At 44.7% G+C, this 23,895-nt stretch overlaps 1 protein-coding gene across 1 annotated transcript in view; it reads right to left on the bottom strand.

The window, feature by feature from the left end:
* Positions 1 to 6,757: 6,757 nt before the first annotated feature.
* The window catches only part of DARS1 (aspartyl-tRNA synthetase 1), an 83,480-nt gene continuing 66,342 nt past the window's right edge, over positions 6,758 to 23,895 (bottom strand). The window contains exons 12-18 of the mRNA XM_083153881.1: positions 19,437 to 19,584; positions 15,147 to 15,293; positions 14,450 to 14,492; positions 13,247 to 13,327; positions 10,447 to 10,558; positions 9,279 to 9,350; positions 6,758 to 7,266 (exon numbers count right to left, since the gene is read on the bottom strand). Of these exons, the coding sequence (XP_083010007.1) occupies positions 7,175 to 7,266; positions 9,279 to 9,350; positions 10,447 to 10,558; positions 13,247 to 13,327; positions 14,450 to 14,492; positions 15,147 to 15,293; positions 19,437 to 19,584 (695 nt within the window). The 3' untranslated portion in view covers positions 6,758 to 7,174. The remainder of the gene's footprint in view (positions 7,267 to 9,278; positions 9,351 to 10,446; positions 10,559 to 13,246; positions 13,328 to 14,449; positions 14,493 to 15,146; positions 15,294 to 19,436; positions 19,585 to 23,895) is intronic.

The raw sequence follows: 23,895 nt of genomic DNA, 5'->3' as shown, positions 1-23,895 counted from the left end.
TTACATAGATCCTAGGCATTAATTTTAACAATCATCCATCCATCCTCCATAACTAACTAACATTTGTCTCATTGTGTATGTTAGTTGGGAGTAAAGCAATAAAAGATCAAGGGCGGGATGTAATAAGGAGAAAATGCGGTAAAATAAGGAATTTGGTACTTACCGATAATTCCCTTTCACCGAATCAGCAGGAGACACTGCAGTCATTACATGTGGGGATAGAGTAGGTGTACTGGAGGAGTGGCACTTTAAGAAAACTTTACTGCTGCTGGCTCCTCCCTCCTCTATCCCCACCCAGACCCCAGTCTTAGAAAAACTGTGTCCGAGAGGAGAAGAGAGACCAGGGCCTGCCCGGTAGGGAACGGAGCTAAAACATAAACAGAGTTAGTAGACAATGCACATAACGTGAACATACTAACAAAACATAACACATAGGATTTTTGAAAAGATCCCTATGTACTAATAATAACTATGCAACAAACATTGCAACAATAGAAAGAACGTATCTTTCACACACACAAACCACACTAACATCATGGCAGGAGAACCAGTGCTGGGTGGGCGTGCAGTGTCTCCTGCTGATTCGGTGAAAGGGAATTATCGGTAAGTACCAAATTCCTTATTTCACCTACATGCAGCAGGAGCCACTGCAGTCATTACATGTGGGGATACATACCCAAGCTTTTAAGTCCGGGCGGGAGAGCTCTGGGGCTCCTGTAACACTGCCCTACTAAAAGCCGTAGCCGAGCTGGCGAAGGTATCAAACCGATAAAACTTTGCAAACGTGCTAGATCCCGACCAGGTAGCCGCTTTGCACACTTGTGTCAAGGAGACACCTCTCGCCATGGCCCAAGAAGTACTTACTGACCTCGTGGAGTGCGCTGACACTCCCGATGGTACCTTCTTTTGTGCATACAAGTAGGCTTCCCTAATTGTACAGCAAATCCATCTTGCCAAAGTCCTTTTTGTCGCAGGCCAACCTCTCTTAAGTGCATCGTAGAGCACAAAAAGGCTGTCAGATTTCCTTAGATGTTGGGTTCGCCTAACATAAACCTGTAAGGCTCTGACTACATCCAGAGAAGCATCTTCACCCTGAAGAACTGGTACAACAATAGGCTGGTTTACATGAAATGCAGAAACCACCTTAGGAAGGAAATTCCTGCTAGTACGTAGTTCAGCCCTGTCCCTGTAAAAGGTAAGGAAAGGAGACTTACACGATAGGGCTCCTAATTCAGAAACCCTACGTGCTGAGGCCAAAGCCAGCAGCATCACCGTCTTCCAAGTCAGAAATTTGAGATCCGAGGTGTCCAGTGGCTCAAAAACATCTGACTTCAAAAACTCTAGAACCACCACTAAATTCCATGGTTCCGTAGGAGCAGTGAACGGTGGTTGAAGTCGAAGTACTCCTTTAAAAAAGGTTTGTACCTCAGGAATCAGCGCTATCCTGCGATGGAAGAATACTGAGAGGGCTGAAACCTGGACCTTGAGAGAAGCAAGCTTCAAACCTGATGCAAGTCCCGCCTGCAGGAATTCAAGAAGTCTAGCCAGAGAAAAGATTGCCTTAGGCACCTTCCTAGCCTTGCACCAGCGGATGTATGACTTCCATATTCTATGGTAGTGAGACGCTGTTACATCCTTCCTTGCCTTAATCATTGTAGGAATGACCGTTCCTGGTATACCTCTTCTCTTCAAAAGTTCGGCCTCAACCGCCACGCCGTCAAACGTAGACGAGGCAAGTTTTGGTAGACGAATGGACCTTGCTGCAGCAGGTCTTCTCGCAGCGGCAGGCGCCAAGGTTCCTCCACCATCAGGTCCCTGAGGTCGGAGTACCACGGACGCCTGGGCCAATCTGGAGCGATTAAGATGACTTCTGCTGCTCCCCTCTTTATCCGTTTGAGTACCTTTTGAAGTAACGGAATAGGAGGGAAGAGATATACCAGGTCGAAGTCCCAGGGAATGGAGAGGGCATCCACTGCCGCAGCCGCTGGATCCTGAGCCCTTGCACAATACTGGGGAAGTTTGTGATTCAGTCTGGATGCCATGAGATCTATCTGTGGCATCCCCCATCTCTGAACCAGCTGTTGGAAAACCTCCGGATGAAGACCCCACTCTCCCGGGTGGAGGTCCTGCCTGCTGAGGTAATCCGCCTCCCAATTTTCCACTCCTGGAATAAAGACTGCGGAGAAACCGGTGGTGTATGTTTCTGCCCAGGACAGAATCGGGCGGACTTCCCGCATGGCTGTCCTGCTCCTGGTGCCCCCTTGTCGGTTGATATAGGATACTGCCGTGATGTTGTCCGACTGTATCCTTACCGGCAAACCGACAAGAAGGGGGTGGGCCTGTGCCAGTGCCAACCTGATAGCCCGTAACTCCAAGATGTTTATGGGTAAGCGGGCTTCCTGGCTGGTCCAAAGACCCTGGAAGGTGCGACCCAGCGTGACCGCACCCCAACCCCGAAGGCTGGCATCTGTGGTCACCATAGTCCAGACCTGAGACTGGAAGGAGCGACCCTTGGTAAGGTTGGATGTATTCAGCCACCACTGAAGAGAGAGTCAAGCTTCCTTGGACAGAACAATGGTCTTGTGGATTTGAAGATGGGATCCCGACCATTGAGCTAGAAGATTGCCTTGAAAGGTCCTGGAATGAAACCTTCCGTAAGATAGGGCCTCGAAGGCTGCCACCATCAGGCCTAACAGCTTGGTGCACAAATGCACCGATACTCTGCGAGGCGTCAGGACCTGACGAACCCTCTGCTGGATGACTGTGACCTTGGATAATGGCAGAAAAACCCTTTCCTGGACAGTGTCGAACAACAGACCCAGAAACAATATCTTCTGTGTTGGTTCCAGCTGAGACTTTTTGAAATTCAGGATCCAACCATTCTGAACCAGGAAGTCGCAGGTAGTCCGGGCATCCTGTTGTAGTTTTTGTGGAGAGGATGCTTTCAGGAGAAGATCGTCCAGATAGGGCACAATCGTTATCCCCTGAATCCGAAGGGCTGATATCATGCAAGCCATAACCTTTGTGAAGGTTCTTGGAGCTGATGAAAGACCGAAAGGGAGTGCTCTGAACTGGTAATGCTGATTGCGAATCGCAAACCTGAGGAACCGATGGTGTGGTTCCCAGATCGGAATATGCAAATAGGCATCCTTTATGTCCAGTGATAAGAGAAACTCCCTTGGCTCCAGGCTTGCAATGACTGACCTTATAGATTCCATCTTGAACCTGTGGTACACAATGTAATCGTTGAGGTGCTTCAGATTGAGAATGGGCCTTACCGAACCGTCCGGCTTCGGTACTAGAAAAAGACTTGAGTAATAACCCAGCTTTTCCTGAGCTTTGGGGACAGGTATAATGACCCCTGCTTGTAAAAAACTTTGAATGGAGTTGACCAAAGCTGCTTGTGTTGTTACTAAAGCAGGTAGGCCTGTTGTAAAAAACCTGTTCGGCGGAGCCTGAACAAACTCCAGTTTGTACCCGTGTTCCACAATCTGAAGCACCCAACTGTCTCGACAGTGAGACCTCCAGACGTTCTCGAAGAGGGATAACCTTGCGCCCACCTTGGGATCCCCCAAATGGGCGGGAAGCCCGTCATGCCACAGGTTTGTCTGCAACCTTGGTTTCTGCACGACGGGTAGAGGTAACTGCGGTTGTGGCTCCTCTGCCACCTCTGCCTCTGCGTCCTCGAAAGGACGAAAAACCTCCCCTGGCACGTCCTCTGAATGAGGCGCCCCCTCTAAAAGCCCGAAAGGACGGTGTAAATTGTCTCTTCGGTGGGGGAGTGGCCGAAGGGAGGAAGGTAGACTTACCTCCGGTAGCTTGAGCAATGAGCTTGTCAAGCTCAGGCCCAAACAACATATCTCCCGCATAAGGCAAAGCTTCTACTGCCTTTTTTATGTCGGCCTCCGCCTGCCAAGATCTTAACCAGATAGTACGTCTGGCCAATACCGCTGAAGCTGAGATTTTAGCACCCAACTCAGCTACGTCTGAAGCAGCTTCTCCTGTATAGACAGCTGCATCTTTAACATACAGAGCCAGCTGTAGCAGTTCGTCACGGGGCCTACCGCTCTGTAAACCCAACGCAAGCTCTTCAGCCCATTTCTCCATGGCCTTACTGACCCAGGCTGAAGCTAAGGCTGGTCTGAGTAAGACCCCTGCCGTTGTATAAATAGTTTTTACCGTTGTCTCAAGACGGCGGTCAGGGGCCTCCTTTAGAGCCACTGCCACCGGAACTGGAAGCGTGGTCCGCTTGGAGAGCCTGGACAGCGAGACATCAGCTGGAGGCGGAGTCTCCCATTTTTCTCTAGATTCTTGAGAAAAAGGGTAAAGTAACTTCATGCGCCTAGACAATTGGAATTTTCTGTCTGGCGTTTTCCATACATTTAGGAGAGGTCTGTCTAATTCAGCCGAATCAGGGAAGGTAACCTGCTGTTTTTGTGTCCGCCCAAATAAGGACAAAGGAACCGGAGTATCGTCCTCCACCAAATTAAGTGTGGTGCGAACAGCCTGAATCAGGCCCTCTACCCCCTGAGGATCATCACGCTGTAGCGCCTCATCCTGAATGAATTCAGGTTCATCTACCTGAAGCAAATCCACATCGTCCTCCCCATCAGTATCATTATCATCCTGTAATAGACCTATGGGAGATCTGGGACGCTTTTGTGAAGGCCGTGAAGGCCCAGCTACAGGGTTGGACCCAGAGGCCACAGATTGCATAAGCGTCTTAACCCAGGCTGGTTCAGTAGAACCCATAATGGACAGGTGAGCATGAAATCTCTCCCTGTCCTTCCTGGAAGCAGCTAATTCTGCAGCCAATCCAGCCAACACATTCTGTAGTAAAGGCTCAGAAGATTCTGACTGAGAAGCCTGTGTCTGAGGCTCCACTTCCTGTGTGTGCTTTGCCTGATAACAAGATTCACACAAAGAGACACCCTTTATATGCTGGGTGAACTGCTCCTTACAGGACTTGCATGTAAAAACCTTAAGGGCAGCCTTGGAGGCAGCTTTTCCTGCCATACTGTCAGTGTATGAGATTAGTTATAAAATCACACACACACACACAGACACAATATACAAGAATGCACAGACTTGTAAAGCAACAGATACTATTCCTAAAACAGCGGAGCTGAGCTAGGATAGGGAGGGGGAGCCTTCCGCCCTTGTATCAGAGATTATGCACAATCTCTGTAAACTGTGCACAAAAAATAATCCCCCAGTAACTTACAGACCTGCTCTGTAGTGGGTAAGGGGGGCGCTGGACTGCAGTGCGTGCGCTGGAGCGCTGTACACGATGTCCTCAGATCAGCCTTGCGGAGGTACAGCAATGGCGCCGGCAGCAGGGAGAGAGGAGAGAAAGAAAGGGCGTCTCTTGCTGACGTCACCTAAGCCCTCCCTCTCCCTCCGGCGCGTAGTTTTACTAGAGCGGAGCGCTGTGTACAGCCTCCGCTCTGATGCTGTCCCCACTGACGCTCCCCAAAATGGCGGCCGTCAGACTACAGGCTGCTGAATCATTGAGAACGGGTGCGCCCGCCCGTCTCAGGCCACATTTCGGCGCACAGCGCCGCTTACCTGCAGCGATGCTGCCTTCATCCCTGGAGCAGTGGCCAGGCCTTGGACCCGTAACGCGAGCCGCGTGCAGCTGCGGCGGGTCCCCGATGCGGTGGCACCGGTGGCCGGGTGCATAGAAGGCGCACTGCGGGCAGTGGCGACCAGCACCCCTCCAGGTCCCTCGGAGCAGGCAGACCCTGCGGAGGGGTCTGCCTGTGATCAGCAGTCAAAAAATAAAAATATTTTCAAAAGAAAAAGTAAAAATAAAAGTAAAAAAGACCTAACTCCCTGAGGAGAATAGGCCCAGAGAACCTACTCCTCCGGGCACTTTTTCTAAGACTGGGGTCTGGGTGGGGATAGAGGAGGGAGGAGCCAGCAGCAGTAAAGTTTTCTTAAAGTGCCACTCCTCCAGTACACCTACTCTATCCCCACATGTAATGACTGCAGTGGCTCCTGCTGCATGTAGGTGAAACCCTAGTTTTAACGCATTTTCCTATGTATTAAAACCTGGCCGCACCGATACCCTATAGAAGCCTATGGGCTTCTTTTCGCCGCCCGCCGCCTTGCTGATCCATCTCCCCCTCCCTCCAACTTACCGTCTTGCAGTTCCTCCTGGACCCCGGAAGGTAAGCCCTTCCTCCCCCTAGCAAGGCATCCGGACTACCTTCCGGCTGCAGAGGGGAGGAGGCGGCGCCGGGGACAGCCACACTAAGCTGTCCTGACTGAAGGGGAGCAGTAGGCGGCTGGGAGGTGATGGAGACCCCCGCACACCACAGTACAGATATCGCGGGAGGTCTCGGTCACCGCATTGCGATGCCGTGGCGAAGGGCGGCGATGTATATTAATACAGCTATACCCTGCAGACAGCAGCGGCCTGTGTGCAGCATCCATTCACCTCGCAGACGACTGGGGGGGGGGGGGGGGGGTGCACGGGGGCAGCCCAGCAGCTTACCTTGGTGCTGGGCTGTCCCCAGCACGGCAATCAAAGTGGTCCCGGCGGGGATGACCCCTGTCCCGGTGCTTGGAGATGAAGTAATCTCCAAGCGCCTCCTCCGTCTACACTGCGGGTAGGCACTGCAGTGTAAATGGGGTAAATCCCGGCTTGGATCCTTGTTCCAAATGCCGGGTCGGATCCAGGATTTTTGGTGTAAAAGGGGTATAACTGATAGTACAGACCCACCCAACACCCCCTGAACCAAGAAAACAAATCTGACCTTGAAATTATTTAATAGTTTAATATTTGCACTTTGAGAAATCACTTGCTATGTTATTACAGTGATCTGCACCTTACAGTATCTTTCAAATCGTCTTTACAAAAAATGACACACTTGTAATTTTAAAACATGTTAAAGTCTGACAGTAGTTTTAATATTTTTCTTTTTAATACAAAATGTATTAGTTTGCAGAGCTGTTATCCTATGAGCTTGCTGGCTTCTGGACCCAAGGAAACACCACAGGTTGTGTTCACTGTATTAATGGGCCCATTACATATCATCTACAGAAACAAACTGTCAGAATTACAGACTTAAGAAGGACAGGTCTGCGGTCCGTTGCTGAGACATTACTTGTGCAGCTTATGGTCTACAATATGGCGGGTATTAGCAGGTGACTTCAGAATATGGTGTTCTTAGGGGGTGAGTCTCTTGGGGTCACGAGGGAACATGGAGGTTTGTCGGACATTGTGCAACCCTAGGAACAGCATGGTGACACGTTCCAGACCTGTAATACAAAAAAACGAAACAGAGTTATCGGAAAGGAGGGCAAGAGTGCAGAAAAGGTATTTGGGGATATATTAATTAGAGTTGAGTCAATATAGATTTTTTTCAGGAGATCATACCACTGGCCACCCCAAAGTGATTTCTATAATTATAGCTTCTAATCTAGAAGCGCTGTAGACACTCTTCTTCGCACGGTCAGAATGGAGAGGGACCACTGTTTTCTATTATCCCATTTATATGTATCCAAATGATACAAGTCTGAGCAGTTCTTGGAGGTTGTTTTATCTTGTATTTCATAGTGTCTATGGCTGATTGGTTTGGGTCACAGTCCAGATGTATATAAATGTCACATGTAGCATGTTTCCTCCAGGATTTTTTTAAATCTTTCTCCATCCACTTTGGCCTGTATTATAATAAATCTGCTTCTGTATAGACAAAAAAGGGTCTCTCTACATTTCATCACCAGTGGCGCAGAGAGAGGGGGAGGGAGGCGTAACTAGTTACCAGGGCCCAGGTCTGGTAGGTAGGTGCCAGTAGGTGAGCTGGGCTGTAGTGTGGACAGGGAGGTGCTTACAGTGCTATTTTTTCTGTATTTTAGTCTAAGGCTGTATGGCTACGCCTCCCGTGATAAGGCCACACCCCCTGAAAAGTACCCGGGCCCAGTCAGGCTTTCTACTGCCCTGGTTCATCACACGGCAGAGTTTTCATCCATTTGGTATAAAGAGACCACCATGTGTGTTCTGCAAACCCCAACCAAGATGTTTATTTATTTATTTTTTTTGCAAGCATTGGTTTATTTTTTTCCCTCAGAATGTTATGAGCCTTGGAAAGTTTCCCCTCTCACGGTCTTCCCATATCTGCTATGGAAGACTGTGAAGGTGCATACACTGTGTGATTTCAGCTTACGATTTTGACTATAGGGTCAAAGTCAGAAGAAAAGTTAGTACAAATTGTACAATGTGTATTCTGCTTGTGACGCTGATGAACCCCTGTAGGATCAGCAGGAAGGCCAATTTTGACTATATTCTATACAGTCTAGTGTTTTAGAATAGTCAAAATCAGCCATAGTCAAAATCTCAAAAATATAGTCTAGAGCTGGGGTAGCCAACCCTAGTCCTCGAGAGCTACCAACAGTGCATGTTTTTCAGGTCTCCCCACAGAACCACAAGTGAGCTAATTAGCTCCATCTGTGTATCTTTTAAAATGTGTCAGTGATTAAGGAGTGCAGCAGCTAGGTTGTCTGGAAAATGTGCAGCAGCTAGGTTGTCTGGAAAATGCTACTGTTGGTAGCTCTCGAGGGCTAGGGTTGGCTACCACTGGTCTAGAGTGCATAGTACTGAGCTCTGGCATAGACAATATCATACATAGCCAAAATCACACAGTGTGTATGCACGAGACACAATACTTTCTAACAAGTGCCCTTGCCTGGATGTTCAGTTATGGAGGATGACCACTTCTAGATACCAGTCAATGTGTTTCTAATCTTCAAATATCTTTCCGCTATTCAGAGTTCACAAATAACCATGAGTCAAATTTTCTTTCAATGGGGGTATACGATTACCCCTGATGATATGTTCTTGTTGGGAAATTCACTATCCTGCTAATGTGGAACTTCTCAAAAAGAAGTAGGTATTTCATATCAAATCAACTGAAAGACCATTTGTAAACATAAGGACTCCCAGTCATTTAATTCTGATTTCTGTAATGACTACTAACTTAGCTTAACATTTGTTTTTTTCTATTTGACAATTAAATGTGTTTTCTGTATTCAGAGGTATAAACTACTGAATAAAACCTTCAACAAAATGTAAATAATTTGAAGACGGGGTGGAAGGAGGCTGCGCTGTGGACTGTAGTAGTGAATCGGCGGCGGAGTGTATATTAGGTACACTACTAATACCTTACAGAATGCGGGGAAGGACTGAGGTACCAAAATGTAAAACATGTTAACAGATTTTGTAGCCAAAATAAAAAATATTCTACTAGAATGTTATTAGGGAATTAAACATTTACCAATGCCACCGCCAGCGTGAGGTGGAGCACCATACCGGAAGGAGTCAATGTATGACTTGATCTTTTCTAAGTCTTAAGGTAAAAAAAGAAAGAAAAAACAATTACTGTTATTATTGCATATAGAAAAAACGCAAACATTTCAAAGCTACACAACCTATCAGAGTACATGTAAAGAAGTCCCCTAGCAATAAGATGTGAATACTACATGATAACAGAGAGTCAAAGAGCATATGGGCCCAACACATGTAGTGACCATGCTGAGCCATGCTAGATTGCTCAGAACTCTCAGCACACAGCAATGTGCCAGTACTGTGCGCTGAGCAATCTTCCAGGGCCAGTGTTCTCCATAGAGTGAAATAATACATAAGTCTCTATTCAAGATACAAATGAAAGTTGATACTACTAAGTAGATGGCACTAAACTAGTAGCAACTTTCACAAACAAATTCAGAAATGCAGGTATTTTGGAAAGGTGAAAGATGTTAGGGAAGTATTTTTTGCATGCACACCACACTTCCTGTCTAACGCTACCGCAGGACAGTGCATGGAAGCGATCAAAGTTTAAAGTGGAAAAACATAATGGCTCATCTATAGCTTCAGATTAGTATTTACACTTTTTACAAATAAATGATGGGATAAATTTATCAAAGGTTCTAAAAATATTGCATTCTAGAAAACAACAGACATAATCGGATTGGTTGCTATAAACAACATCACATTTTTAGAACATCTAGGTCCAGATGTATCAACGTTCAAAAGTGATAAAATGGAGAGTTATAAACATCCAGCCAGTCAGCTCCTACCTGCCATGTTACATGGTGGGTTTGAAAAATGACAGGTAGGAGCTGATTGGCTGGTTGTTTATCACTCTCCATGTTATCACTTCTTGAAGATTGATACACCTGGCCCTTAGTGAATTTACCGTGATGACTTGGCTTGGACAAAGATCAGTAGCTGCCCTTGTGAGCACTGGAGATGATCTCAATGTGCAGTAAGATGACGGACAACAGACATGAATGTGCCTTCATTGCCAGGGAATGATTCTATGTAAAGAATCCCATGTACCACAGCTACAATGATTATATTATGCTCCTTGTCTGGCCTGTATACACATGTGACATCAGCACTAGTAGCAGAGATACAGACAATGGCAGACAGCTTGTTCTCACCAATCCCGTGATGTTGCGCTCTCTCCGTCAGCAGTTGAGCATCGTGCACTCTCTGAGCCCCGGACAAGATCTCTTCACCTCTCATAAACATGTCATAGGAATTGGAATATTTCTAGGTAAAAATAAAATGTAATCATATATTGGTGAATGAAATGCTAAAATAAGAGCTATTTCAATCACATTAGGTCTCATCAAATATTACATAATTACACACTCATGAGTGCACAAGGCTAATCAATGATAATGAGCCTCATTTAGTGCAGGATGTATTTCACCCTCATATGAGTAATATGTCTCTTAAGGAATGCTTATTTCAATATATAGCAATTTTATATTGAGGCAACTTAAAGCTCAGCAATGTCTACTTCAGGTGTACAACTGTACATATACACACACACACACACACACACACACACACACACACACACGCATATATATATATATATATATATATATATATATATATATAAAACCTGTGACAGTCTATCCTAACACTATCCTATTATTACACTATAATTTATAGGGTCCTACAAGTGGCCTTCAGCACGAGACAAACAATTACACCGCACAGGGTAAATAGTACAGTAACCAGAACAGTAAAACAACTGCAGTCCTCGAGAGCTACCAACAGTGCATGTTTACCAGGTCTCCTCACAGAATCACAAGTGAAGTAATTAGCTCCACGTGTGGATCTTTTAAAATGTGGTAGTGAGTAATGAGTGCACCTGTGTGCCTGCAAAGTGAGCTAGAAAACGTGAACTGTTGGTAGCTCTCAAGGACTGGAGTTGGCTACCACTGGGCTAGTTCAACAGTAGACCGGTAGACCACTAATGGCGGACAGTGACTAGGATGACATCTGACAATCTGGAGATGATTAGAGGGTAGATGAGGGGCTTTTTAGCATCCTGGTGAGAAAGGATCTGATCCTCGAAATCGTTTGAGGTGGAAACAGCAGGACTGTAAGATGTGCTGAAAATGTGTTAAAGGAGAGGGAGGAATCAAATCAAGAACAACGCCAAGGCAGTGTACTTGGGGGCTTGGGGAGATAGTTACACCATCAATGCATAGTAAAATTGTGGGAGATGAGGTTATGCCGGGGATGATCAGCTCAGTCTTATACATGTTAAGTTTGAGAATGTGGTGGGGCATCCAAGAATAGTGAAGACACATTTTGAAATACGAGTGAGGAGAGGTAGATTTTAATATCATTAGCATAGAGGTGATATTGGAAGCTGAATGAGCTCACCTAGAGAGGAAGTATAGAGAGATAAAAGGAGAGGACAGGCCTGAGAACAGAGCTTTAGGAGGACATCTACAGTTCTTAAGGGCCCCATACATCAGCAATTAATTGTGACAATTTTCAGATATGGAGATGATTGCCACAATTAATTTAGATGTGTGGGCTCCCCCTTTTGGCAATCCCAATCAAAATCGCCAATCGATTGCTTAATCAGGTTTTTAAACATGTTTAATAATCTGGTATTATCTGCAGATCTTTTTTATATGTGTGGGCGTTCCCAATTCGTCTTCTTCATCTATTTACATTATGAACAGCTGAAATTACAATCGATTGGGGGCAATTTCCAGATATGAAGATGCAATCTTTAGATGGAAAAATCTGCCGATCACTGAAATAAATCTGTAATGTGTGGGCAAAGTCAGATAGATTGTAAAATCCATTTATCTGGCCAAAAAATCCCTGTATCTGGAAATCCATAAATTGTGATTGCTGATGTATGGGGCCCATAAGAAGTGGGATCAGGTGGAGTCATGAGAGGAGACAGAAGTTGCAGTTAGGGAGGTAAAAAGATAGCCAGGAGAGAGCAGTATCATGCAAACCAAGAGTGAAAGATTTGGGGAAGAAGGAGGTGTCCAAGGCAACAGAGAGGTCAAAAATAATAAGCAGAGACTAGTAGCCCTTAGATTTGGCCACTTGGTGCTCATTGCAGACTTTTGTGAGGGCAGTTTCAGTGGAGTTGACAGAAGCCAGACTGGAATGGATCAAGCAGGGAGTGGGAGGAAAGAAAGGTACTAAGGCAGTTGTTGACAATGCGCTCATGAGCTTTGAAGGCCAGGGTGCGTGTGTGTGTGAGGCCCACAACCAAGAGAGCATCAGGAGATAAATCCAGGTTTCTGTAATTGCCATGATATTAAGGGTGTTGGAAATGAAGAGGTCATGGTTGGGACCTCATTTGTTACAGACAGATCTGGCACTCCAGAAGACAAAGGAGAGAGGAAGATAATTTTTGAGATGTGGGTGAGATTATCTGGGTTGTAGCATTGAGGTAAGATGAACTTGGAGGGCCAAGATGATGAGGTAGTGATAAGTATCTGAGCTAGAATGAGAAACTGTAGGAGATAGGCAAGGAGGGAGTTCAATGTGAGAGGATACAAATAAGGTGGGATGACAGGGAAAGGAGGGAGTAAACTGGTGAGTGGAGTGGTAGTTGGACCATTGGGCAGATGTGGATGAGAGTACGGGAAGGGAAGCAGGGGAGTGGATGGAAGATAAGAGGATGGGGTGTAGGAGGAGGATGTGTAAGATATAAGATTAGGTAAATTGTGAGAGAAGTAGGGAGTTCATGAAAACATGGACGATAGTGTGTAGTAGGTAACTAGGGAGAGGAAACATGGAAATAGGAGCAGTGTCTGTAAGAGAAGTACAGCAGGTGACAATACAGTGTTGTAATAGTGTATGCGCATTGAGTTACTTAGACAGGACTTTTATATGGATAAAAGGAATTATTTATAGATGTTTATTGTGAAGTTTCAGTGATATTAAACCATACACAATACTCACTGGGTCCTGGGGGTCCGGCATTGTGTAAAAGGGTCTCACGGCCAAGGGGTATTTATCAAGGATGTAAAAATCTGTATCATACTAAAAAATGAATAAGATGTAACAGTGTTAGTCACTTAATACCACAAAAGTAAACTAATACAGCACTTACAGCATACCATCTATTCTACAGTACAAACACCAAATCACAACTTGTTTAACAGATGTCATTGAATATTGCAAAAAAAAAATTAAAAAATTAAGAGCAATCTGGATATTTAAAGGACCAGTAAATCCTACCATGCATTTGGCAACATCACCTCCTTTCATTTTAAAAAGCTTTAGAAAATTTACCCCAAAACCTCCAAACTCCCTCAGTAACAACAAATAGACACATATTTCCCCAAGCCGCACATAGCCCCGTATACTAAAGTGGCCATGTTGCCAAATCAACCAGTCAGATTCTATCATTTCCTAGGATGCAACATAGAACAGTTATCTAAAGTCGGATTTTTGTACGATGGGCAACAACGCCACGTCATTTTTGGAAGCTTTAGTGAATGGAATGTGAAAGGGCCGGCAACGCTAACCTGTCCTCCAGTCTATACAGCCCAAGGAGAGGGGGAGCGGGAGCTGGTCCTGCGGTATTTAATGACCAAAGTATTATGTGTTGGTCATATTACACAGGATTCCATCGCAGGAGAGATGGACTAAAGTGAGTATTATATTCATTATTCAAATTATAGTCGTTTGCATCCTGATCTATTGTGATCTAATGGAGTAGGGACGTAGCAAATATAAAATGTGGTAGTCCAAAGGACCAAAATAAAAGTAAGTAGAAACATACTATACTGTTGGTGACCAGCTTTATATTTGAGGAACACTAGGATTGCCTAAGAGCTATGAAGACTTCTATAGGTTATAGACACGTGACATTATCCTGCAGTGCCCGGCTCATGGCCCTATGATATGCTATGAACACCCCCAGAGCAATTTAACTGGGAGGACTTCCTGCAAGTCCCCATAGGGACACAAACTGAGTTTTTCTGTGAGGCCATGCCCCCTGATCAGAAAGCCACCCCCACTTTTCAGGTGCGGGGACGATGACACACAAAACACAAACATGCTAGTGGCTGCACCGGGTGTCACCAATCCAAGTGCCACTAATGCATTTTGAGCAAATCAAACGCAATTTAAGATTACTGCAAATACATTTCAAATTACCTTCTCTTTGACCAGTCGTCCAAGGAGTTTCTCATTAGGAGTGCTGCAAGACAAATGAGTTTACAAGTCATTATGCAACCTTTATTCTGGTGTTCTAGCACAGGGAGTACATGAATAGTAATCAATCTTCTCCATCAGATAAAGGTGCATACACACGGTCTGATAAAATAGCAGGTATCGCTCATTTTAGCCCTTCTGAGTGATATCGTTCATTTTGTGTGCATGCTGCACCCGATGACTATTGCGGGCCCCCACGGGTCATTAACGAGGGCCATGCAGAATGCAGCATGGCGCCCTGGTCCAGCCCCACTGCCACCGATGCCGGCATCTCACCGGCGCAAATATCGGTGGCTGCGGGGATCACAGGTGTGTATGAACCTTAAGACAACCTTAGTTCACTGGCTATATCGGAGAAGGATGCCCATGTCTCAGTGAAGCAATGTTAGAGGAGAAGATGTCGCTGATGATCACCGACTGGAGTGGTTTAAAAGGAGTATTAAAATACCATTATGAAAAAATGTTACAAAATGTGTTAACACAGCTCCCCTTCATTTAGGGGGGGCAGGGGTAATGTTCATCAAACATTCGTGCATGAGAAAACAAACCTGACATGATTAGAAACCAAACATTCTTTTATGGTTTCTGCTTAAAGAGAACCATCTACTAATAAACGTGACTAGCAATTAAGTGTCGTCACCTGAGGTCTTCTTCATCCCCCATTTCCACTCCAGCCTCCCGAAGCATGGCAACGCCCTCACGGTACTCCAATCGAAGGGTGGGTTCCAGGAACTTGAATGGCTCACAAGGAAACTGCTTGGACACTGTCTGGATTTCGGTCTGAAATCTACAGAACAATTATAGTTATTAGACCCATGTCTCTTGCACAAAAAGCTGCTTAGGCTTAAGCCATAGATTACAGATAATTTATTAAATGTCAGGAATAATCAAATTTGAATTTAACAACATATTTCTCGCCTTTTCCCACGGTGTCCACGGCAGCTATCCGAATCATCTTCAGCGGCATCCCTGGTCCCAAGGATGCATTGCGCTGGTGCGCCAATGACGTCACCGTCGCTACCGTGCAATGCATCCTTGGGACCGGTGATGCCGCTGAAGACGGATCCGGATGTTCGCCGGGGAACCAGGTAAGTATGTAAAAAAATATATAGTACTTGTGTATTATCACGGCGCCCGATTTTACTACGTACGCAAATGTAGTGAAATCGCATCGCATGCCATTATTGTATGGCATGCGATGAGATGCGATTTTACCTGTTATATTGGCATTTAATGTACTATACCATTAAATGACATATAATGTCATTAATTTACGCACCCCCCCCCCCCCCCAGTATCCACGTTATCCCGAAGCATGGTGAGCCCCGCGAGGGGCGGCGGTACGCGTCTGCCCGACATTTTCATACCCCCAATATCCACGTCGGCGTGAAGTTGATTTTATATAGTGTTGCGAGCGCAGCGAGCCACCGAGCCTGAAGCGTGGCCAGCGCAGCGAGACCCGCGTATTTATGTTACATGTATTGCACGCCCGCTCGCCACACTTCGGGCTCGGTGGCGAGTGCACTATATAAAATCAACTCCACGCCGACGTGGATAGTGGGGGTATGAAAAGGTCAGGTGGATGCGTACCGCTGCACTTGCCACGCTTCGGGATGACGTGGATAGTGGGGGGCCTAAATAAATTACAATATATGTAATTTATTGTATAGCACATTAAATGCCATTATTATATGTGCAATCGGAACCGATATCTGATCGCATGCCATATAATAATGGCATGCGATGCAATTTTTTATCGGACCCGATTTTTGTAATGTATTCATTGACAGAGAGCACTGAATACATTACCTAGGAAAATCGCATCGTATCTCATCGCATGCCATACAATAATGGCATGTGATGCGATGCGATTTCACTACCCTGAATAGCCCATTACGCAAATGCTGTAGTGGGCGCCGTGATAATACACAAGTACCAAATATATATTCCGAAATCCGGAATAATCCCTTGTCCGGTCGTGGTCCCGAGCATTTTGGATAAGGGATGTTCAACCTGTATTAATATCCAGCTCTTATATGAGACCACTGTCTGATGCTGCTGACCAGTGCTGGATGAAACCAAGTGGAGGAAGCTAGGAAACTGAAATCTCTGCACAAATGATCTCCTAATACGTTTTTAATTTTACCAATCAACAGTTTACGATCTGGAAACTTTAATGAGAATCTGATGTCTTTAATTTATCTCTTAATGGGTACATTACATTAACACAGTATTTTCTCTATAAAGTCTTTAATGTAAAGTTTTCATTTATTCTTTGGGTTGATTAATTTATTTCTATTTTCCGGAAAAAAATGTAGGGAAGTTTGAATGCAATTTTCTTTCAGGATCAAATCTATATTAATGTTATCTGTTGTAATGAGGCTCCTAAAAGGCGTGGGCCCATAGGCCTACAAACATTAATTCCTTCTATGCTGTGTAGCCTTAACTCGCAATATAGGCTTAGCTCACTAGAGGGCGATGTGGTAATGGTAAACAGTGGTTCCACGGCTATTTTGTGCCACAACGCTCTACAGAACTGGAATTCTTTTCACGGCATCCCTAGGCCAAATGTTTCTTATTGAGAATATTAGAAAAAAAATATTGACTAGGGCCATCCTTAGACTCAGTTATATGTTGAGAGACAGGATTTACTTCTGGACATATTTTATGATTAGCAGCTACAAGCACTTGTTTTGCCTATTACATTGACCATTTGGGCTTCCAAGTCACAGGAAATCTTCAAGTATAAAAGGGCACCCCAGGGTGCCAATGCATACAGTTTGGGAACCACTAGTTTTTGATATTTGAATGTTATGTGAAAGAATGCAGTTTAAACACACATGAACGTTAATCTTTGTATTATCATCCAGTATTCTGTTACCGGCTAAACTTAAATTTAAACAGAGCGAAATCAGGTGCCAAAGCATTAATGGTCCCATGCATGTGAGGATACTACTACAGAGTTTACTATATTTGTTCTGAATATCAGCGTTCTTAATGCTTACAAAGTGAACCTGTATTTTCTTTTTTTAGAATGGCACTACAAGTCACAGCATTGTAGTATCTCTTACTCTTAAAGTAAGGGTGTTTGGTCATGGCTCCTTCCCTTTTTCTTCTGCTTGGTACCAGCACCCCTCGTTTGCCCGTACATCAGTGGTTCCCAAACTCTGTCCTTAAGGCACCCTTACAGTCCAAGTTTTAAGAATATCCATCCGTGGATGAGCACAAATAATTAATTGGACTGAGGTCCTAATTGGCTAACCTGTACACAAGCATGGATATCCTTGAAACCTGGACTGTAAAGCTGTGTACACATGGCGCAATATCGCTGGCAATATGGTCGCTGATCGACCATTTTGTCAGTGATTTGTTTGTGCTGCGGCAATAAATCGCTGGATGCGCGGTCCCATGTTCAGCCCCCTAATGGTCACAGGAGCATTGCTGAGCAATATATTGCACCGTGTGTACACAGCTTTAGGGTGCCAGGAAAACTGCACTGCTGTAAACTTTTTACAGGAAAATATTACGGCAAGTCCTTGGTAAAGTGACATAATTAAACGGATTCGGAGGTGGGATTTAACCCTTTGAGTGCCAACATCTGAGAGATGTTCAAAATATCTGCAAAAACTGCCAGCTTCGCTCACATTTGTTATATATATATATATATATATATATATATATATATATCCCTACTATCACCCCTTGAAGAAGTCCACATTTGGACGAAACGCGTTGGGACCCCACACAAATTCTCCAAGCCGCCAAGCTGAGACCCTGTTCTTCAGTTCAGATCCCAGAAAGGACTTTTTTGAGCTAAAAAAATCATATAGCGAGCTAAGTACCTCAAAACAGTTTCTTAACCTTTGTGACACTTTTTAAATAATTTGTATATTAATTGAACCCTTGTCTTTCAACCTAGTGTTCCCCCATCCTATCCCCCCAAAAAAAATAAAAAAAAAAATCTCTATCCGATCAACCAAGTCCGCACATAGAGAATTGGGCTGCCACACTCTAGGCTGTATAATAATTTTATTTTTTTTGTATACTGCATAAGAAAAGCCGTGAAAAAGTTATATTTGTAAAAGTCTTTTGTGAAAATTTTTCTCAACACTTATCACTCTCATGCATTATTAAAATAGTCACATGCTCTGGTGTCTTATTTTTTGAAACATATATATATATTTATTTATTTATTTATTTTTTCAAATAAAAAATTGATGTGTAAAAAAAGATTATATTTCCTATATAAAGGTAAACATTACAGGTGATTATGATTAATAAAAAAATGATTGCTTGTCAATTTTCACACCTATTTTGACAAATTCACTTGGCACTCAAAAGGTTAAAGTGAAAAATAGCAAATAACATTGTACATGGGGTAAAACCATTTTGCACTGCAGGTGGGACATATGTAAGATGTGCAGAGAGTTACGGGTGAGTAGGTGCAAAAAAATAATGAAAAATTGCACTCCTTGCAAATCAAAATTGCAGTGTAAAATAAAAACCTGTTCAGCATGTGTGGGTTACATGCAAAAGCAGCCAGTATTCGCCCTGCATGCAAACCCCCCCCCCCCCCAAAACATGGTTCTTTATAATAATTTAGTATGTGTCAGGTACAGTAACATATTAAGGCTTAGACGCACGAACATAGTGGACAGAACTGGATGCTATGTCACCACTATTATTTCCTCTGTACCCCTTTTACACCGAGGCAAAAACCCTGTGAATCCTACCCAAGTCGGTGCGGCGGTGTAATCTGGTATGACAGGTCATCCAACCTGGCTCCAGTTTAGACCAATGGGAAGTGCTCAACCGCCTGACCGCAGTGTCAGGGGGGGGGGGGGGGGGGGGGGGGGGGTTCCAAATACCGGGTCAGATCCGGGATTTTAGTGTAAAATTGCATTATTGACCGCGGATTAAATTTTATTACCTTTCCTGCAATCCCTTAAATATCTGCACCAGTGTGTCTGCGATCACATCCACAACTTCATGATAGTGATAATTAAATGCCATCTCAATATCCAGACCGACAAACTCCGTCAGATGCCGATGGGTGTTAGAATCTTCAGCACGGAATACTGCAGAACAGACAGATATTCGGTCAGTCACCAGGAAAAGGCAGTTCATATGAAGCCCAGGCACTCATGCAGGAATGACTAGTAGGCAGAAACTGCATTTAATAATGCCGTTTGTTGGAAAAATCGGATGCCCTTTCATGATAATAAAAAATGTATATAAAACTTCCTTTCTGTGCAATTAATTATAAAGTAGAGACCCTTACTAATAACAAATTAACTTGTACTCTCTGTGTAATACGGCATTAAATATTCCTTTTGATGAGGTTATAAATAAGCTCAATACGCCCAACATAGGATTACAAAACTATTGCTATTTTAGACCCATTAACTTGTGACTGAGACAAAAGCTGCACACTTACAGTATAGTCAGTCCATAGGCGACAAAATCCCCAGACTGAAATTTAGTCTGGGGACAGACAGTCAGATGGTATAAGCACATATCAAAGATAAAATGGACTTTTGCAGTAACAAAGAGAGTCCATGAGAGGGCGCCAAGTCCCTCTCTAATATTTTCGACACAAGAACAGTTAAAACAATTCTAAATGACAGCTATAAGGTATATGTTCCATGTAGGTATAACAACTTTTGCGTAATGCTTTAGTATACCAGTGTGACGATCTATTTACACCTGGCCAAAAGACCCCCAAAGCTTATGTCAAAGGGGTAATATCATATAACCCTGATAGGGGAGCTTAGGACATATATAATGGATGGGATACATACTGACGAATGGTGGTCAGAATACCAATGCCAACATCTCAAAGGAGGGAAACCTTGACATGGATCAAGTAAGTATACTCACCCCAATCCCCCCCCCCACCCCCAAAAAAAAAAACCTTACCCTTTCCTCCAGCAGCCTGACCCTAACCCTACCCCAGTGCCTAAACCTAGCACCCATACCCCACCATCTAAACCTTATTCTCACCCACTCTGCATCCTACCCCTCCCTTTTAAGTGACTAACCCTTACCCCCACCTACAGCCTAAGCCCCCAATAGTGGCTAAACCAAACCCCACACCCTTTCCCGGGGGCACACTAGCGCTGCCCATATGCTTACTGTTTAGCAGTCGGGACTCCATGCTGGTATACAGAATGCCGCATCCCATAAGGGACCTATTGTGTATGTGTGGGACAAGTGTATTTATATTTTAGCCATTCCACACATTAACGTTATGCAAGTTTATCTGTTTTGTCCCATTGCTATATATAGAATGCCCGGCGGACTAAGTTAGCTCTTCTGCTCCACTATGAGCAGTGCCAATAAAAGGCAAAGCATCAGGCTATACAAACAATGGTACTTGTTTCCTAGAACGGCGCCCATCGCAGGCATCGCATGTACATCGCATGCCATTGTGGCATGCGATGCGACCGATGCGATGTCCGCGATTTTACATAGAAATGCATGGTAAAATGTAAATCGCGTCGGTCGCATCGCATGCGGCCAAAAAAATCGCATGCGATGCGATTACCGATTTTACATAGGGAACAATGTTAAATGGCCCAATTGACCCGATTTTACATAGGGAACAATGTTAAATGGCCCGCAGACCCCAAATAGCCACCCTGAAGTGTGAAATGGCCCCCCCCAATTGTTAACGCCACCCCACGATCAACGTGAAGCCGAAGCGTGGTGAGCGCAGCGAGCCCGCGAGGGGCGGCGGTACGCGTCCTCCGACCTTTTCATACCCCCACTATCCATGGAGTTGAGAATAGAAAGTGTGGCGAGCGCAGCGAGGGTACGCGGAATACGAGCCCGAAGCATGGCGAGCGCAGCGAGCCCCGCGGAATACATGTTAAGTAATCCGTGTGCACTCGCCACGCTTCGGGAGCGTGTTCCGCGTCCGCTCACTTTCTATTCTCAACTCCAGGCCGACGTGGATAGTGGGGGTATGAAAAGGTCGGAGGACGCGTACCGCTGCGCTCGCCACGCTTCGGGTTGACGTTGATCGTGGGGTGGCGTTAACAATTGGGGGGGTCATTTCACACTTCAGGGTGGGTATTTGGGGTCTGTGGGCCATTTAACATTGTTCCCTATGTAAAATCGGGTCAATTGGGCCATTTAACATTGTTCCCTATGTAAAATCGCGGTAATCGCGGCGGTTGCATCGCATGTGATTTTTTTGGCCGCATGCGATGCGACCGACGCAATTTTTTTCCTTGCGATGCCTAAGATCAAAATCTTGGGCGCCGTTCTAGGAAACAAGTACCCAAACAATTTTTAATCTGTTAACGTGGCCATACAGTACTGCGAGAAGTTGCAACAGTGTATGGCCATCCACCGTATTCCATGCGGCCCTTCTGTATGTGATATATTGCATGCACCACAGTCCATGAACTTCCATCTGTCCTACTTTGAAACTCTTGTGTCTCTTCAGCCTAAACAAATGCAGGAGACACAGACTACTAGTTTAACAGAGATTTAAACTCTTCTTGTATACTATACTATACATACAAGTTAAAGGTGACCAATTTCAGCTCACTCACATTTTTTGTGATTTTTATTGAAATTTATGGCGTTTAATGTCTTAATCTACTTTGAAATTAAAGTAAAGAACAAAAACAGTCGACGATACAGAAATCGTAAAAACACAAAATCACTTTAACAAAATTAAATGTGATTTTTTGACTTCTCAAAGTAGCCATCTATTGCAGATATAACCACTAAACACATTAGTGGTATTTCTTCCTAAAATAGAAATCAGATATTGGGCCTAATTCAGTACGCAGCAGTAACAAGCAGGGGGGGGGGGGGGAGGGTTTTTTCCCACACACCGGGTCGCTCCCCTGTGATGCATTTGCCCTTAAACTGCGGTTGCTTTTGGAAAGAGGTGATTGCAGTCTAAGAGCCCACGCATGCACAAATTAGCATTAGGGGGGGATCTGCTACTCTTGCGAAATTAGGCCCATTGTTCAGCAAGTTCTTCCTAAAGCTGGGTACACATATATACAATCCAACCGTTTGGCCGACTGTACTCCCGTCGGACCGTCCACAAACAACAGCCGATCACGCGCGTACACACCTGTACAATTTTACTTGCGACGTCCGATGTACTCCCGTCCAAACAGTCGCAAGAAAAAGATTGTACCACCGTACACACTCTCTCGATTTGGGCTTTTGACACGATATATATGAACAAAATTATCATAATGGGCTGGGTTAAGGGCATACCAAAACAAAGAGGCGTGAGTACAGAACCTAAACAAAAGTGACGGGGTACGCGTCTACTAAACTTCAGTATAGAAATGCCGGTCTGGTCCCGCAGTTAAATTTGAGAGGCACAAGCAGACAGACAATAGCCCTTAAAATGAAGGATAATACAAGGCACAGTTGCTAATATTTCAATATGCATTACATAATGTGACACACACGGAGCACCAAACTTCTATAAAGCCGGGTATGCGACTAGTCAGTTTGCGGTAGTCACCCTGCCAAACTTCTATAAAGCCGGGTATGCGAGTATAGTCAGTTTACGGTAGTCACCCTGTAGTCGCAAACTTCTATAAAGCCGGGTATGCGAGTATAGTCAGTTTGCGGTAGTCACCCTGCCAAACTTCTATAAAGCCGGGTATGGGAGTATAGTCAGTTTGCGGTAGTCACCCTGTAGTCGCATACCCGGCTTTATAGCAGTTTGGCAGGGTGACTACCGCAAACTGACAAGTCGCATACCCGGCTTTATAGAAATAATGAACTACAATATTTCAAATGGGGATTAGTGCAGCGTTCTGCTCCTAGGTGTATGTGTGTGGGAATAAGTTGAGTGGTACAGTGTTGTTTAAAACTTTTACTTCAAAAATAATTCAGATTGTTGTTGGTCGCATCTCGGCCGGTGCTGATGTTCTGCCGTTACCGCTGTCAACCATCAAGCGCATAGGACCGCACTAATTATCACGGACGAGCGGGACGCCGCCACCGTGCACCGTTACTGGACTCTGTCACCCTGATACCCCAACCCACCCAGCACCAACCCATAAAGTGCCCCCCAGAAATCCCAGTAGTAAGAGAGCAAGGAAGCAAGGAAGCACTGTGTCGCAGCCTTCTGTGACAGACAGACATTTTCATTCTGCTACTTCTTGCTTACTACAATCCCCACAGAAACGTTAATTTGTATGAATTTTGTATATGTTATACTTTGTATCTACACTGTATTGTATCTGAATTATTTTTGAAGTAAAAGTTTTAAACAACACTGTACCACTCAACTTATTCCCACACACATACACCTAGGAGCAGAGCGCTGCACTAATCCCCATTTGAAATATTGTAGTTCATTATTTCTATAAAGCCGGGTATGCGACTTGTCAGTTTGCGGT

Source organism: Crinia signifera, chromosome 7, assembly GCF_055691185.1.
Source record: "Crinia signifera chromosome 7, ASM5569118v1, whole genome shotgun sequence".
Classification (NCBI taxonomy): domain Eukaryota; kingdom Metazoa; phylum Chordata; class Amphibia; order Anura; family Myobatrachidae; genus Crinia; species Crinia signifera.
Note: the sequence above shows the minus strand (reverse complement) of the source record. Positions and strands in the feature narration are given on the sequence as shown.